Genomic DNA, 16,093 nt, shown 5'->3' with positions numbered 1-16,093 from the left:
TATACTAGCGAGTCATATACCGGGTATACCCTACTACCCCATGTTCGTATATAAGTAATGCCGTATCAAGCCAGTACTATACTAGCGAGTAATATAGCGGGTATATCCTACTACCCCATGCTGGTATATAAGTAATACTGTATCAAGCCAGTACTATACTAGCGAGTTATGTACCGGGTATATCCTACTACCCCATGCTGGTATATAAGTAATGCCGTATCAAGCCAGTACTATACTAGCGAGTTATGTACCGGGTATATCCTACTACCCCCATGCTGGTAAACGAGTCTTATACCGGGTATATCCAACTACCCCATGCTCGTATAAGTAATGCCGTATCAAGCCAGTACTATTCTAGCGAGTTATATACCGGGTATATCCTACTACACCATGCTCGTATATAAGTAATGCCGTATCAAGCCGGTACTATACTAGCGAGTTATATAGCGGGTATATCCTACTACCCCATGCTCGTATATAAGTAATGCCGTTTCAAGCCAGTACTATATTAGCGAGTTATATAGCGGGTATATCCTACTACCCCATGCTCGTATATAAGTAATGCCGTATCAAGCCAGTACTATATTAGCGAGTTATATACCGGGTATATCCTACTACCCCATGGTCGTATATAAGTAATGCCGTATCAAGCCAGTACTATAATAGCGAGTCATATACCGGGTATACCCTACTACCCTATGCTCGTATATAAGTAATGCCGTATCAAGCCAGTACTATACTAGCGAGTCATATACCGGATATATCCTACTACCCCATGCTCGTATATAAGTAATGTCGTATCAAGCCAGTACTATACTAGCGAGTCATATACCGGGTATATCCTACTACCCCATGCCTTTATATAAGTAATGCCGTATCAAGCCGGTACTAAACTAGCGAGTCATATACCGGATATATCCTACTACCCCATGCTCGTATATTAGTAATGCCGTATCAAGCCAGTACTATACTAGCGAGTCATAGCGGGTATAACCTACTACCCCATGCTCGTATATAAGTAATGCCGTATCAAGCCAGTACTATACCTGCGAGTCATATACCGGGTATATCCTACTACCCCATGCTTTTATATAAGTAATGCCGTATCAAGCCGGTACTAAACTAGCGAGTTATATAGCGGGTATATCCTACTACCCCATGCTCGTATATAAGTAATGTCGTTTCAAGCCAGTACTATACTAGCGAGTTATATACCGGGTATAACCTACTACCCCATGCTGGTATAAAAGTAATGCCGTATCAAGCCGGTACTATACTAGCGAGTTATATAACGGGTATATCCTACTACCCCATACTCGTATATAAGTAATGCCGTATCAAGCCAGTACTTTACTAGCGAGTCATATACCGGAAATATCCTACTACCCCATGCTCGTATACCTGGTATAAGTAATGCCGTATCAAGCCAGTACTATACTAGCGAGTCATAGCGGGTATATACTACTACCCCATGCTCGTATATAAGTAATGCCGTTTCAAGCCAGTACTATACTAGCGAGTCATATACCGGGTATACCCTACTACCCCATGCTCGTATATAAGTAATGCCGTATCAAGCCAGTACTATACTAGCGAGTCATGTACCGGATATATCCTACTACCCCATGCTCGTATATAAGTAATGCCGTACCAAGCCAGTACTATACTAGCGAGTTATATAGCGGGTATATCCTACTACCCCATGCTCGTATATAAGTAATGCCGTATCAAGCCAGTACTATACTAGCGAGCTATATACCGGATATATCCTACTACCCAATGCTCGTATATAAGAAATGCCGTATCAAGCCTGTACTATACTAGCGAGTTATATAGCGGTATATACTACTACCCCATCCTGTTATAAGTAATACCGTATTAGTTACACTGTTTGTAACTGATGGTGTATGAGAGCGAAGCTCGAGAAGGGAACTGAGGGTGTATATCCTATACACAATCAGTTACTAACTGTGTATCCATTATATCTCAACCGATTACTCGGGGTGTATGGAAATTTCTCAGGGTGTATGGAAAATACACAATGGGCACATGGCCTCTCAAAGCAAATCGAATCAGGTCATTTTTGTAGGAGGCGAGTTATACCTTACTACCCTATGCTCGTATAAGTAATGCCGTATCACATCAGTTGTATTTTTGACGTCATTTAGTTATATACAGGATAGTCATATAGCGGGCTATTTCCTATAACCCCCAAGTACGTACTGTTAATGCTATATCAAATCTGTTATATTCCTAATTTCGCAAAGCGGGTATAACCGACTATCCCAGGCTCAAGTTTGCCAAGCGGTATCTACCCAGTAATATTCTATATGCCATTATGCGGGGATACCTGACTATCGTATGTTCGTATTTAAGTGATGCTGTAGCACATTAGTTCAACACTCACAAGTCATACCAAGGGTATATAGGGTTAGGGCAACTAAACCTAATCATATTGTTCACTGCTCGCCTGCATGGTCTGTTCTTCTAAAAGCCATGTAAGAAACACAATCATTCTGCTGTGTGCATATTTTGATCAAATTAATGAATGCTAGTTCGGTTGTTCGGCGTAGCTGTCTTACCAAGCTTTTCACATTAAATACCCTTTATCAACAAACAATTAAATGATGGGGAAATTTCACGCCTGTAGACCCGAATGAATGAATCAGAATATTTTAATTATTGATTTCAGAGAAATCACCCACAGCATTGGCCAAATCACTGCGGAAATCCGGACTTCTTCATGCACGTTTTTGACCTAACAACAATCACTGCGAAATAGCGCAGACCGTGTTTGACTTACGCTGGCCGCATACGCATTAAGACCTATTTTCGCAAGACGCGACTATAAGTGTGATTTGGTTGTGTTGAAAGTACACTGTGCATGTATGAACTATTTACATCTCATTGCGATGGCGATATAATAAATTCATAATAAGCCTTGTGAGGCCACATATGATCACATGTAGTATATTTTTATCTAAGGACAAAATTGTTCGGTTTGAATATACGTGCACTTTATAAGAAACACATCATGCGGTGGATATGCGACAATTAAACCTTTATTTTCTATTTAAATATTTATAAACGTGAATATACGACTTGCTTTAACGATACAAGCGTTAATTCGTTACTGATAGGATCATGCGGCAGCAATGAATAGGACACTCCTCGTGTAAGTAATCATCATAGTCTAGGGACCCTTCAGGTTTCGCATCGTAAAAAGTGTGACCCAGTAATATTGCTTAAAATGGTTGAGCTAACTTAATTTTCATCTTTTCTCGTGCTCTTTAATTACCCACATATTTAGGTCTGGTTGAAGTACTTTTACTTCCCACAGAGCAATTCGGTTCAAATTACTAATAACAACAATACACATTTTTAGCTTTATTTCAAATGTGAACATATTTATTTAACGCAGACGTGTACATAATTTTAACACAGAACAAGGGCTGTTTGTAAAACATGCATGCCCCCCTATGGGCTGTCAGTTGTAGTGGCAGCCATTGTGAATACGTTTTTGTCACTGTGAACTTGACTTTTGACCTAGTGACCTGAAAATCAATAGGGGTCATCTGCCAGTCATGATCAATGTACTTGAGAAGTTTCATGATCATAGACCTAAGTATTCTTGAGCTATCAACAGGAAACCATTAAACTGTTTTGAGTCACTATGACCTTAATCTTTGACCTAGTGACCTGAAAATCAATAGGGGTCTTCTGCCAGTCATTATCAATGTACCTATGAAGGGGGTCATCTGCCAGTCATTATCAATGTACCTATGATTTTTTTATTTTATGATCCTAGGCGTAAGCATTTATGAGTTATCATCCGGAAACCATTTTTCTATTTCGAGTCACTGTGACCTTGACTTTTGACTTAGTGACATGAAAATCAATAGAGGTCATCTGCGAGTCATCATCAATGTACCTATGAAGTTTCATGATCCTAGGCGTAAGCGTTCTTGAGTTATCATCCGGAAACCATTTTACTATTTCGAGATCAATAAACCTATGAAGTTTCATGATCCTAGGCCAAAGCGTTCTTGAGTTATCATCAGGAAACCATCTGGTGGACCAACCAACTGACATGTGCAAAACAATATACCCCTCTTCTTCCAAGGGGGGCATAAATATAATATTAATTTTTAGTAATCTAAATTAAATCAAAATTGCTAGATTGTATTTTCCGAGAAATTATCGGAAAACATCGTTAAAGTTAAAGGGTATCTGCCAGCTTATGCCATTAAAACACAAATGTTAAATGACAAAAGCTGTTGCCCGGTTCACGGCACGCGGAGCCTACCCTATTGTGAACCAAAATCTTTTTGTGTATTTCATCCTAGTAGTTACCTTGACATAGAACAGACACATTGGTTACTTTTATGAAACAATTCTTATAAAACTTGGTATACAAATTGCGACATTGTTGCCCATTTGTCCGTCAGTCCATGTCCGAATAGTAGCTAAAATTGAGAAAACTCAGTAAGATTTCATGAAACTTAATATTCACATAATTTTTAAATACACAAAATAATACATTGACCATTTTAATTTTGTGATAAAACTTGGTTTACAAATGAACTCAGAAGAGCAATGTGATATTTATTTTGTCCCTACCGTTTTCACATGAAGGGATTTACGGTTGACCCACTGTCCATCGGTCTGTCAGTCAAATAAACCTGGATCTGGTTACAATGTTTTCCTAAGATTTCACCAGGTTACCTACTTTTTGGACACACTCAACCCAGGCTTACTCAACCAAGATGAGCATGTCGATCAGGTTTCATCAACATTGAGTCGAAAAAAGCCTGGTTTCTTCCATCACCTGATGATCCTCTAACACAGCAAGTCAATCCTCGAATGTCCGAAATATGTTCTGGTTCTTATAGTGGCAGACAAAAACAAGACCTATGATTTTAAGTAAATTTGTTATGTTCATATATACATTAATTATTCCAACTATTTTTTTAGCTCGTATATGTTGTTATACAATTGTATTAAACATGGCCATTTAAGTCTTTCATAAGATTCTAACTAAACAAATGAGTTTTAATTTCTTTTAAAACTCTTGATGCAAGCAAACGATGAACGGCAGTATTGGGGGAAAAAAACTGGCAGACAATATGTATTTGACCATCAAAACTAGAGAAGACTGAGATAAAGATATGCAGAAAATGAAGCAACACCAGTTCATACACAGTGCTAAACTCACATCATAGAGATGTTTAAGTTCATGGATTTCAAGACTATTAAAGCTCAGGACTTTGGTACAGTCTCCCCATCTACAGCATTTCTCTTGAACCACATGAGAGATGATATGTGCATCTTGCTGTCCTATGGAGTGGAAGTCTTCCTTGCAGGATATCCATTTGCACGAATACTCCTATAACAAGCAACTTTGTAAACTGCAGATTGGAAGCCAAAGTCAATTAACTTACAGTGTCCACATTTTTAACTTTAGTTATAATCATTGACTAAGTTTTTCACAAATGTTATTTTTGATTGAAATGTTAATGAAAAGGCAAAAAAAAGAGATTTACTGTGAAATAAGTCAATGGAGATAAGCCTACTAATAGCTCTTGGTGTGTATTGTGGATTTCACCATGATTTGTTTAACTCTATTTTTGTTTTATTTATCTATATATTGATATTTTCTATGAGTTCTTTACGCAGATACACATCTAATCAGAGCCTCTGTTAATGTAATAAAAGTATGTTACTGTTCTGTTCTTCTGTTAATAACTAATCTAAAAAGAAAGAAAACAAGTAAATTTGCACTATTGTATGAATATGGCATACACTTATTTTTCCATGTTGAAATCTTATTAAATTCATGATATGAAGCCCTAAAATGTTTGTAACAAACAGATGGATGGACTGACAGACTGACCGATGGAAAACGCCAACACTATATCTCTCTGGCTTTGGAAAGGATAATGATTCAACAGAAAGTAGAAATCATCAATAAAAACTTGATGCATCTAAGTTAACTTAGCAATTAGTGAGTTCAATATGTCCTTTAACTGAACAAAAAACAGATGTTTCAAAAACTTAACATGATTTGTCATTTGTTGCAAATATTAAGAAGCACTTACAGGTCCTGGGTTTCAATCACCAACATATGATAAAATAGTTCTCAGTAACAAAAGGCACAAAAATGCAAGAAAAAAATCACTTTAATGTTAAAATAAATATATATAGTTATTCAATAAACGATGTATATTTTGTCATAAAGTACCGGTCCTGGATTGTTCTCAACATCATTTAAGAGCATCAACATCCGCTGGGACAGGTTAACATGTTGTTGAATACACAGCTGCATCATGATGTAATGAAGACCACCTTGTCCACACATACGACCCAGAATCATCAGCCCAAACATCTTGATCCACATGGTGGGTGGGAAATGTTTGTATGTTCCTAAAGAACAAAACATGTTAATGATTTATCATTTCAAGTATAAAAGGCAAGCCTTAAAATTCTTAGAAAGCTTTAACATCTGAAGGTTAATATCACCCTGGCTGTGCAGATCTTGGTAATATACCCATTTAAAAAACATTCCTTAAAGCCACACACCTTGAAATGAAATATCTGGCATAGTAAATTTGGATATAAATAAGAAACATATTTTATCTTTGCCAATTAGAATATATCTGGTGGTTGCAAGGTAGAAATCCGTCTTTCTTGTGCTTTAAAACTTAAAAATAATTGTGTTTCTCGAATTGAACATGTACGTATACAAATCATACATTCAGTTTTAAAATATAAAAAAATAAATTACTTGCTAACTAGGCTATAGATTTAATGACAATTTTGCACACTTTCAAATTGCATCTATATGTACTGAGTAACATGTATTTCATTTCAAGGTGTGTGGCTTTAATGTAATAAACAAGAGTGCTAAACTGTCACAAGATACACCCGTTTGAAGGTTTTGGACACCATGCTAAACGCTGGAAATGCACTAAGTGACCTAGTTTTCGAACCGGCATGACCTATATCTGAACTTGACTTAGATATCATTAAGACACAACTTCTGCCCAAATTTGGTGAAGATCGGATGAAAACTCTTTCAATTAAAGAGCTTACACCATGCTAAATCCTTGAAATGCACCCTGTGAACTAGTTTTTGACCCAGCATGACCCATATTTGAACTTGAACTAGATATTGTCTAGATACAACTTCTGACCACATTTGTTGAAGATCAGATGAAAACTACTTCAATAAGAGAGTGGACACCGTGCTAAATGCTTGAAATGCACTAAGTAACCTCGTGACCTAGTTTTTGACCTGGCGTGACCCATATTTGAACTTGACCTAGATAACATTTTGACACAATTTCTGACCAAATTTGGTGAAGATCGGATGATAACTACTTCAATTTGAGAGCGGACACCATGCTTAATCCTTGAAATGTACTAAGTGAACCCCTGACCTTGTTTTTGACCCGGCATGACCCATAATTGAACTTGACTTAGATATTGTCTAGATAAAACTTCTGACCAAAGTTTGTGAAGATTGGATGAAAACTACTTCAATTAGAGAGCAGACACCATGCGAAATGCATGAAATGCCTTAAGTGACCTCGCGACCTAGTTTTTGACCCGGCATAACCCATATTTGAACTTGACCTATATATCATTTACACACAACTTATGACCAAATTTGGTAAAGATCAGATGAAAACTACTCCAATTAGAGAGCCACCAATGCTAAATCCTTCAAATGCACTAAGTGACCCCGTGACCTAGTTTTTGACCTGGCATGACCCATATTCAAACTTGACCTAGATATTGTCTAGATACAACTTCTGACCAAGTTTGGTGAAGATCAGATGAAAACTATTTGAATTAGAGAGTGGACACTGTTATGGACGCCGCCGCCCGCCAAGGGTGAAACTATAATACGTCCCGTTTTTTCAAAACCGGCGTATAAAAATAAGTAATATCCGTCACAGGGTTCAGGTCACACAATTAACTTATAGACAATAGGCAATACTCAATTCATTCACTTCAAACTGTTTCTCTTGACAGATAACAAATGTTCAATCAAATTTTCATTCAAGATCATTTGGTTACAAATTTGAAATATACTAAAATTTGCCTTCATAATGGAAACTTCTATTTTCCAAGCATGCCTTCCACTTCCTTGAGCTGACTTCGTTGAGTTCATGATTAGCAGATGCAATCTGTAAGATTTACTTATAAATAACTCTAAAATAAGTGATTGTTACCCAAAAAATAAAAAAATATAAATTCTTTTGTCTAATTACACACTTTCACATACATAAATGTGACACACGCATAAAGGCCCATAACCATCCAATCAAAATAATCAGAAATAGAGGTGCTCATTATACTAACAGTAATGACTAAGTTTGTATACATGTATGTTTTTTCAACTATGTTTTGCAAAATATTCTCATGCAAACCAGGGTTTCCAATTTAATAAGCCACATGTACATTGCATGTAACAGGGGTAAGACAATGCTAACAAGAAATGTGGTTGTCAGAAACACAATGCCCCCTAATGCGCCACTTTGATTTTTTTTTACCTTTGACCTTTAAGGATGACCTTGATCTTTCACCACTCAAAATGTGCAGCTCCATGAGATACACATGCATGCCAAATATCAAGTTGCTACGTTCAATATTGCAAAATTATGAAGAAGGTTAAAGTTTTGGTTAAAGTTTTTGAATTATTTTTTTTGACCTTTGACCTTGAAGGATGACCTTGACTTTGACCTTTCACCACTAAAAATGTGCAGCTCCATGAGATACACATGTATGCCAAAAATCAAGTTGCTATGTTCAATATTGCAAAAGTTAATATGAAGGTTAAAGTTTTGGTTAAAGTTTTGGGACACACACACACACACACACATGGACACATACAATGACAGACAGGCCAAAAACAATATACCCCCGATCTTTCGATCCGGGGGCATAAAAATAATCCTGGTTGTGTTTTTCAAGCAATCTAGCTTAAACAAACAGGTTTAATAAAATAGAAAGATTAACTAAAATGAACATACCAGTTATATAGGGCTATAACTATCATATTGAGTATGTCAAAACAAAATCGTGTAATTAGTTGCTAAAAGATACAGAAAGCTTTATATGGGAAAGTGCATGTGTTGACCTCCTTTATTTGTTACTTTATTTGTACATAAAATGCTTGTCAAGCATACACAAGTTAGTGATTTAAAGTCATACCATTGGTGAGCCTATCAGCTTAATTTTACTCTCTTTTCCAGTCTCTGGTTGCTTGATGTGGCGACTGCGAAGTGGCTCAGCAAAGCGTCTTCGTTGGAGCAAACAACCCTGCATTCTGGACACCGATTGTGCGCCTCCTTTAAATATAAAACTTTGTGAAACATAAAAATATATTTAACATTTATTTTTCATCATTTTAACCAATAAATACCTACTAAACAAGAACTTTGACATTAACTTAGATAAGAAAACATATATATTATTTTCAATTAAATTGTTAAACAAGAGCTGTCTCCAGTAGGATGATGTATGCCCCCAATAAATGCTTTGATAGAAATTATGAGCATTTTTCGAACCCTAACGCGGACCCTAAGGTCAAGGTCATGGGGTAAAAATTTGTGTGGGTATGGAAAGGCCTTGTCCATATACACATGCATATCAAATATGAATGTTACATCTGAAGCGACAAAAGAAGTTATGAGCATTTTTCGAAACCTAAACACAAAGTGTGACGGACAGACAGACATCAGACAAACAGACAGAAGGACAGTTCGATCACTATATGCCCTCCTTCGGCGGCATAAAAAAAGTTAATCCAGAAATGCAAAATAAGTCCCAAACTAGAGAGCGGACACCATACTTAATCCTTAAATGCACGTAATGTAAGCAAGTTAGTTCAAATAACAATGTACACAATTTCAATACTTTCTTAAAGTTAGTTCAAATAACAATGAACACAATTTCAATATTTTCTTATCACTTAATCAATAATTATTATTTAAAAAAAAAAAATCCTGACAGTCCCCTCACATTTATGTGACTGAACTATCAGTCAAAAAAACGTTTGTTAGCTAACAGGGAGATATCTGTTATGGGAGAAGGTTCAAAATATTTTTGCCATTTCTTATATCACACTGCAAGTGTCAGTGCTACTGGCTCTGGGCATTTTCTATTTTTATCAAACCACTAAATTCAATGTATTTTATTCAGAAAACTTTGCAAAAGACAACCTCAGTGTCTGGACTGACCTGATGCACCAAATCGCACAAGTCAGCTACATCTCTGAAATTATTTCAATACAATCATTTTCATTTATAAAAATAGATAACAAGAGCTGTCAGAGGACAGCGCCCTCGACTATTCGAGTGCTTGACAGTATAACGTAAGCCATCATGGGGAAATTGTTCATATTCAATAATTTATTAGATGATCTTTCAAAAATAAAAAAAGGAAAAAAAATAAAAATTTGGGGAGGGGGTAGGGGGGTTGAGAGGGGGGTATAACATGGGGTGTGGTCATTTATTAGACGATCTGACGATCTTTCAAAAATAAAAAAAGGAAAACAAAAAATTTGGGGGGGATGGGGGGGGGGGGGGCAGGGATTCTGGGTTGGGGCGTGGGGTATTGCAGTGCTGCAGCTAGGATTTAAAAAGGGCAGGGGGATTTTTTGTCAAAAGGGCACTTTGGACGCGCAGTATTTTGTTAAAAGGGCACTTTCGAGCGCGCGGGCGTTTCTAGAATGCTTCCTCATGCATGTTAATTTATGTGTTATCAATAATTGTAAGAATAAATTATTCCCATTGTCATTAAACAATTAAAATTTAATTACTACAATGAGGAATAAATTAATTACAATGTATTTTAATAAGAGATTTATTAATCATCATATGTAAAAAAAAAATTAAAAAAAAATAAAAATTTAAGGGCAGGGGGGGCCCTAGGAAGGTCAGGGCGGGGCGCCCTTCGATTTAGGCCTAGCTGGAGCACTGGTATTGCACGGGTGGAATCCATTGTGGTATTCAGGTAAGTGTTGTTTTGTCAAAGTATTAATAAAATCTTATCATAAATAAAGAAGTTATGTGAATTTAAGCAAAATGTCCAATTCTCAAAGTAAAAAAGGGGCCATAAGTCTATCAAAATGCTTGATTCAGTGGTCTAATCTTGTTTATAGGTTGGGGTCATGTTGGTAAACAAGTATGCAAAATATAATAGCAATATGTCAAAGGACATAGGAAATATTTGGGGTAGTACGCAAACTTTAACATAGATTTATCAATGATATGCATATTCTGAGTATAAAAGGGGCCGTAATTCTATCAAAATGCTTGATTAAGTGGTCTCCTCTTGTTTGTAGGTTAAAGGTCATGTTGGTAAACAAGTATGCAATATAACAAAGCAATATGTTAAAGGACATAGGAAATATTTGGGGTAGTACGCACAATTTAACATAGATTTATCAATAATATGCATATTCTAAGTATAAAAGGGGCAATAATTCTGTCAAAATGCTTGATACAGTGGTCTGCTCTTGTTTATAGGTTGGGATCATGTTGGTAAACAAGTATGCAAAATATGAAAGCAATATGTCAATGGACATTGAAAATATTTGAAGTAGTACGCAAACTTTAACATTTGCACGCTCACGGAAACGCCAACGCCGGGGTGAGTAGGATAGCTCCACTATATATATTTCATATATAATAGTCCAGCTAAAATACAGTCAACAATTAAAGAGTTGTTGTCACTGGGAATGTGATCTTGCATATATACACTTCATGTTGACAACATATTATTTTCAATTAAATTGTTAAACAAGATCTGTCTCCATAGGATGACGTATGCCCCCAATAAATGCTTTGATAGAAATTATGAGCATTTTTCGAAATCTGAATGCATTTTTTGAACCCTAAACACGTACCCTAAGGTCAAGGTCATGGGGTAAAAATTTGTGTGCGTATGGAAAGGCCTTGTCCATGTACACATGCATATCAAATATGAATGTTACATCTGAAGCGACAAAAGAAGTTATGAGCATTTTTCGAAACCTAAACACAAAGTGTGACGGACGGACAGACAGACATCAGATAAACAGACGGAAGGACAGTGCGATCACTATATGCCCTCATTCGGCGGCATAAAAAACGTTAATTTAGAAATGCAAAATAAGTCCCAAACTAGAGAGCGGACACCATACTTAATCCTTGAAATGCACTAAGTGACCCTGTGACCTAGTTTTTGACCCGGCATGACCCATATTCGAACATGACCTAGATGTTGTCTTGATACAACTTTTGACCAAGTTTGGTAAAGATCAGATGAAAACTACTTCAATTAGAGAGCAGACACCATGCTTAAACCTTAAAATGCACTAAGTGACCCCATGGTCTAGTTTTTGACCCCGCATGGCCCATATTCGAGCTTGACCTAGATATTGCCTAGATACAACTTCTGACCAAGTTTGGTAAAGATCAGATGAAAACTATTTAAATTAGAGAGCGGACAAGAAAAGTGTGACAGACAGACAGACAGTGCGAAAACTATATACCCTCTTTTCTTCGAAAGGGGGCATAAAAAATGTGGAGTAAAATATATACAAATGTGTTCTTTTTCTTTGCAGACTGATTTACCTATCAAAATAGTTACATAAACAAATATGTATAATTATATTGTTAATATAATGCGCATAAATAAAACATTTGCTATTTCATGTAAAATTAATTGTAGACAGCAAATAATGAAACAAGAAACCGTTTGAGACGGGTGATGCTCCACAAAGGTTTTTTTGTCACAATATTGCACTATATATTCAGATAAAAGGAAACGTCTTGAGGGGCATAACTTTGGACAAAATAATACAATGGATGGTTTAGTAACTTAAAAATTTCAAAGGGCCATAACTCTGTAAATAAATCATCTAACCAGAACCCACTAATAACATGCGCATCTCCTCAAGGTAGTTAAGCTTCCCATAAAGCTTCATTGTATTCCAGTCAGTAGTTGGGGAGAAATAGCCCGGACAAGAATTGCACTATATGTACAGTTATTAGAAAATTTCAAAGGGCCATAACTCTGTGAAAAATCATCCGACCATAACCGGCTTATAATATGCACATCTCCTGTTGGTAGTGAAGCTTCCCATAAAATTTCATTGAATTCCTGTCATAAGTTGCTGAGAAATAGCTCGGACAAGAATTGCACTATATGTACAATGGAAAATTTCAAATGGCCATAACTCTGTGGACAATCATCCGACGAGAACCGGCTGATAATATGCACATCTCCTGTTGGTAGTGAAGCTTCCCATAAAGTTTCATTGAATTCCCGTCATTAGTTGCTGAGAAATTGCTCGGACAAGAATTGCTCTATATGTACAATGGAAAATTTCAAAGGGCCATAACTCTGTGAAAAATCATCCGACCCAGGGGGTTTTCAGCAGTATCTGCGCCTCCGGAAAACGGAGGCACTCCCAAAGCAAACGGACCCGATCCCAAACCAAAATATTAAAAAAAAGTTCCAACTTCCAAAAAAAAAAAATTTTTTTTTCTTTAAAGAATGAAGTGTCTTATAACTTGTGTGACTAACCAGTGTTTGTTTTGGTAAAAAATATCTGCTATAAGGTTTTGACTGTTCAGTTCGTATCTCAGAGTGTAACTGTAACTAATAAACAAAAATGCAGTACTTGAATAAACGTTGAACACGCCCAATATTGCATCTGTTTATATAAAGAAGACAAAATAACAAATAAAAACAAATTTATTTGTTAAACTACTGAATTATTTAAGCATGATATATTCACTATTTTTTCCCAAATGAGCTGTTTAATCGAAGCAAAATTTCCCAAAATGGCCAATTGTGTCGATAAAAAATTCCCAATTTGGTCAGACTCCTTTTCCCAAAATAGACAGAAAAACCCCTGCGACCAGAACCCGCTGATAATATGCACATCTCCTCTTGGTAGTGATGCTTCCCATAAAGTTTCATTGAATTCCAGTCATTAGTTGCTGAGAAATAGCCCGGACAAGAATTGCACTATTTGTACAGTAAATGGAAAATTTCAAAGGGCCATAACTCTGTGAAAAATCATCCGACCAGAACCCGCTGATAATATGCACATCTCCTCTTGGTAGTAAATCTTCCCATAAAGTTTCATTGAATTCCGGTCATTAATTGCTGAGAAATAGCCCTGACAAGAATTGCACTATATGTACAGTTAATAAAAAATGTAAAAGGGCCATAACTCTGTGACAAATCATCCGACCAAAACCCGCTGATAATATGCACATTTCCTCTTAATAGTGAAGCTTCCCATTAAGTTTCATTGAATTCCGGCCTTTAGTTGCTGAGAAATAGCCCGGACAAAAATTGTTCACGGACGGACAGACGGACTGACGAAGCGGCGACTATATGCTCCCCCCCAAATTTTTTGGGGGAGCATAAAATGTCAAATTAACATGGATAATAGAAAATATTGTGAAATGCTTTATTTATAAATTAGAAACTAGATAACACTTCTAAAATGATTGCAAGTTTCCATGACTCATTGAGGAATAAACTATGTAAAATGTTAGTTTTGCAAATTTATATAGTTATGGGAAACAACTACATTAAATTTAAATATCAAAGCTTTTTTTTATAATTGTATATGTACCGGTAAAACACCGCTTCATTCGTAAGAATGTCATTTGAGCCTAGATGAAGATACAGCTGTTGAACATCCATCTTCCGCAAGTCTCTCAACAATGCATGGCGAAAACGATCACAAGAAAATTTGGCACCTTTGAAAACAGAGTTGGCGAATGTCTGTGTAAATAAATCACAAATATACATGAATGAATACACAAGGAAAATTCATGCTTTGCCTCAAGATTAAAATGAAAAGTTTGCAATTACAATTCCCTACAATCTGTAAAATATTCCACACGCTTAAATAAAATATATAACCATGCAAATTAGTTAGAAAACGCAATGATGCCAATCATTGCACATCAGCATAATAAGTTTAACTTTATATTGATGACAAATACTGTAATCATACGAAGCTTAGGACTTGACATTTGAACTGTTTAAGTATAAAGAAATGAAATAATTACATCATTTATAGAAACTATGAGTATCACGTTTAAATGGTGGCATTTCGTGTTTTCTCAAAAATGTTTACAAAAACAGTAAACCTTTAAACGACTGTTGATATCAACATAATCCATTTTAGTTCATTACGTTACAATGTTGCAAAACTTATTAAAAGCTGTTAAAAAAAGACTGGTATACATTTGTATCATGTGTGCCAGATGGCCCTTATTCACAACAGCGTAAACATAACAAAACACCATGTACGACCTAGACGGCTTGAATATTTGACACACGTCGGCACAAAGTGCTCGGGAAAATTTTCCAGCTATTTGTTGCATGATCATTCCCCGAATTGTCTTGAACATTTGACGCGCGTCAGCACAACGTGCATGAGGAAATTTTTTCCGACATTTATTCATCCGCATTCATTTTTAATTTAATAAACAGATACTCGTTTTTATGTACATCTTGTTAGGTAGAAAACAATAAAAATTTTACACAGGTGTAGTCTTATTGAAGAAATGTGGGATCAATATTTATTTGTCTTTGTTATAAAATACTACGGCATGTAAGTAGAAAATGTGTACCCAATGACTCAACAACGGCAAGAACAGTTGGTTTTAATATGACGTCATTGCCCAAATGGGTTATGATCTGAATATAACTTCTGGAAATAATCATTACTTTCAGTTTGAAAATGCGATGTCAATGACGCTTTTATAACTGACATATGGATACCGTTTAAACGGTAACGGTTAACCTTTTGTTTATTTCATTAATCATTTCGTTTTAACGTTTAGAAAAATGTGTACATGTGATACCATTAATAGAAACAAACCTGAAACTGTAATTACTGTTCTATACCATTGTCATTACATATTCTCATCAGAGATTGGCAGGCATTTGACAGCTATATCATCAGGAAGAATATCCTTAATCCGATGAGCATTGGAGTCCCCAGCAATACGGTTCACTTTTCTCCTGTCTTAGGCACCTGAAAAAAATAAAAGGAAAATGCTTCCTG

At 36.1% G+C, this 16,093-nt stretch overlaps 1 protein-coding gene and 1 long non-coding RNA gene across 11 annotated transcripts in view; one reads left to right on the top strand and one right to left on the bottom strand.

Annotated features, from left to right (window-relative positions):
* LOC127834286 (uncharacterized) overlaps positions 1-9,282 on the top strand; it is a 23,612-nt gene extending 14,330 nt beyond the window's left edge. The window contains exon 5 of one of the 2 annotated variants that reach the window (XR_008027867.1): positions 9,261-9,282. This is a non-coding gene — a long non-coding RNA (uncharacterized LOC127834286). Of the gene's footprint in view, positions 1-2,692; positions 3,267-9,260 lie in introns of those variants that run through there. The other variant, XR_008027866.1, reaches the window with a different exon arrangement.
* On the bottom strand, positions 3,375-16,093 carry LOC127834285 (uncharacterized). Of its 9 annotated transcripts, none has more exons than XM_052360002.1 (7): positions 15,908-16,073; positions 14,648-14,774; positions 10,248-10,281; positions 9,220-9,356; positions 8,108-8,192; positions 6,242-6,423; positions 3,375-5,386 (listed from the first exon to the last, which is right to left on the bottom strand). In XM_052360002.1, exons 4-7 carry the CDS (start codon positions 9,331-9,333, stop codon positions 5,063-5,065), a joined length of 705 nt encoding a protein of 234 aa, XP_052215962.1. In that variant the 5' UTR covers positions 9,334-9,356; positions 10,248-10,281; positions 14,648-14,774; positions 15,908-16,073; the 3' UTR covers positions 3,375-5,062. The 9 variants fall into 9 exon arrangements, with proteins under 9 accessions (XP_052215962.1, XP_052215963.1, XP_052215959.1 ...); XM_052360003.1 differs by having other exon boundaries at positions 15,934-16,073; XM_052359999.1 differs by lacking the exon at positions 10,248-10,281 and having other exon boundaries at positions 14,648-14,799; positions 15,934-16,093.

The sequence above is a fragment of the Dreissena polymorpha genome, chromosome 6, assembly GCF_020536995.1.
Source record: "Dreissena polymorpha isolate Duluth1 chromosome 6, UMN_Dpol_1.0, whole genome shotgun sequence".
Classification (NCBI taxonomy): domain Eukaryota; kingdom Metazoa; phylum Mollusca; class Bivalvia; order Myida; family Dreissenidae; genus Dreissena; species Dreissena polymorpha.
Note: the sequence above shows the minus strand (reverse complement) of the source record. Positions and strands in the feature narration are given on the sequence as shown.

Bases quoted from the DNA above. Each gene is read 5' to 3' on its own strand.
- LOC127834285 (XM_052359999.1), bottom strand. From the start codon at position 14,681: ATGACATTCTTACGAATGAAGCGGTGTTTTACCG. The intron at 9,357-14,647 runs GTACATATACAA...TTATATTTAAAG, and splicing joins AATGAAGCGGTGTTTTACCG to GAGGCGCACAATCGGTGTCC. The intron at 6,424-8,107 runs GCAAATTTTAGT...TTTGTTCTTTAG, and splicing joins TAGAAGTTTCCATTATGAAG to GAACATACAAACATTTCCCA.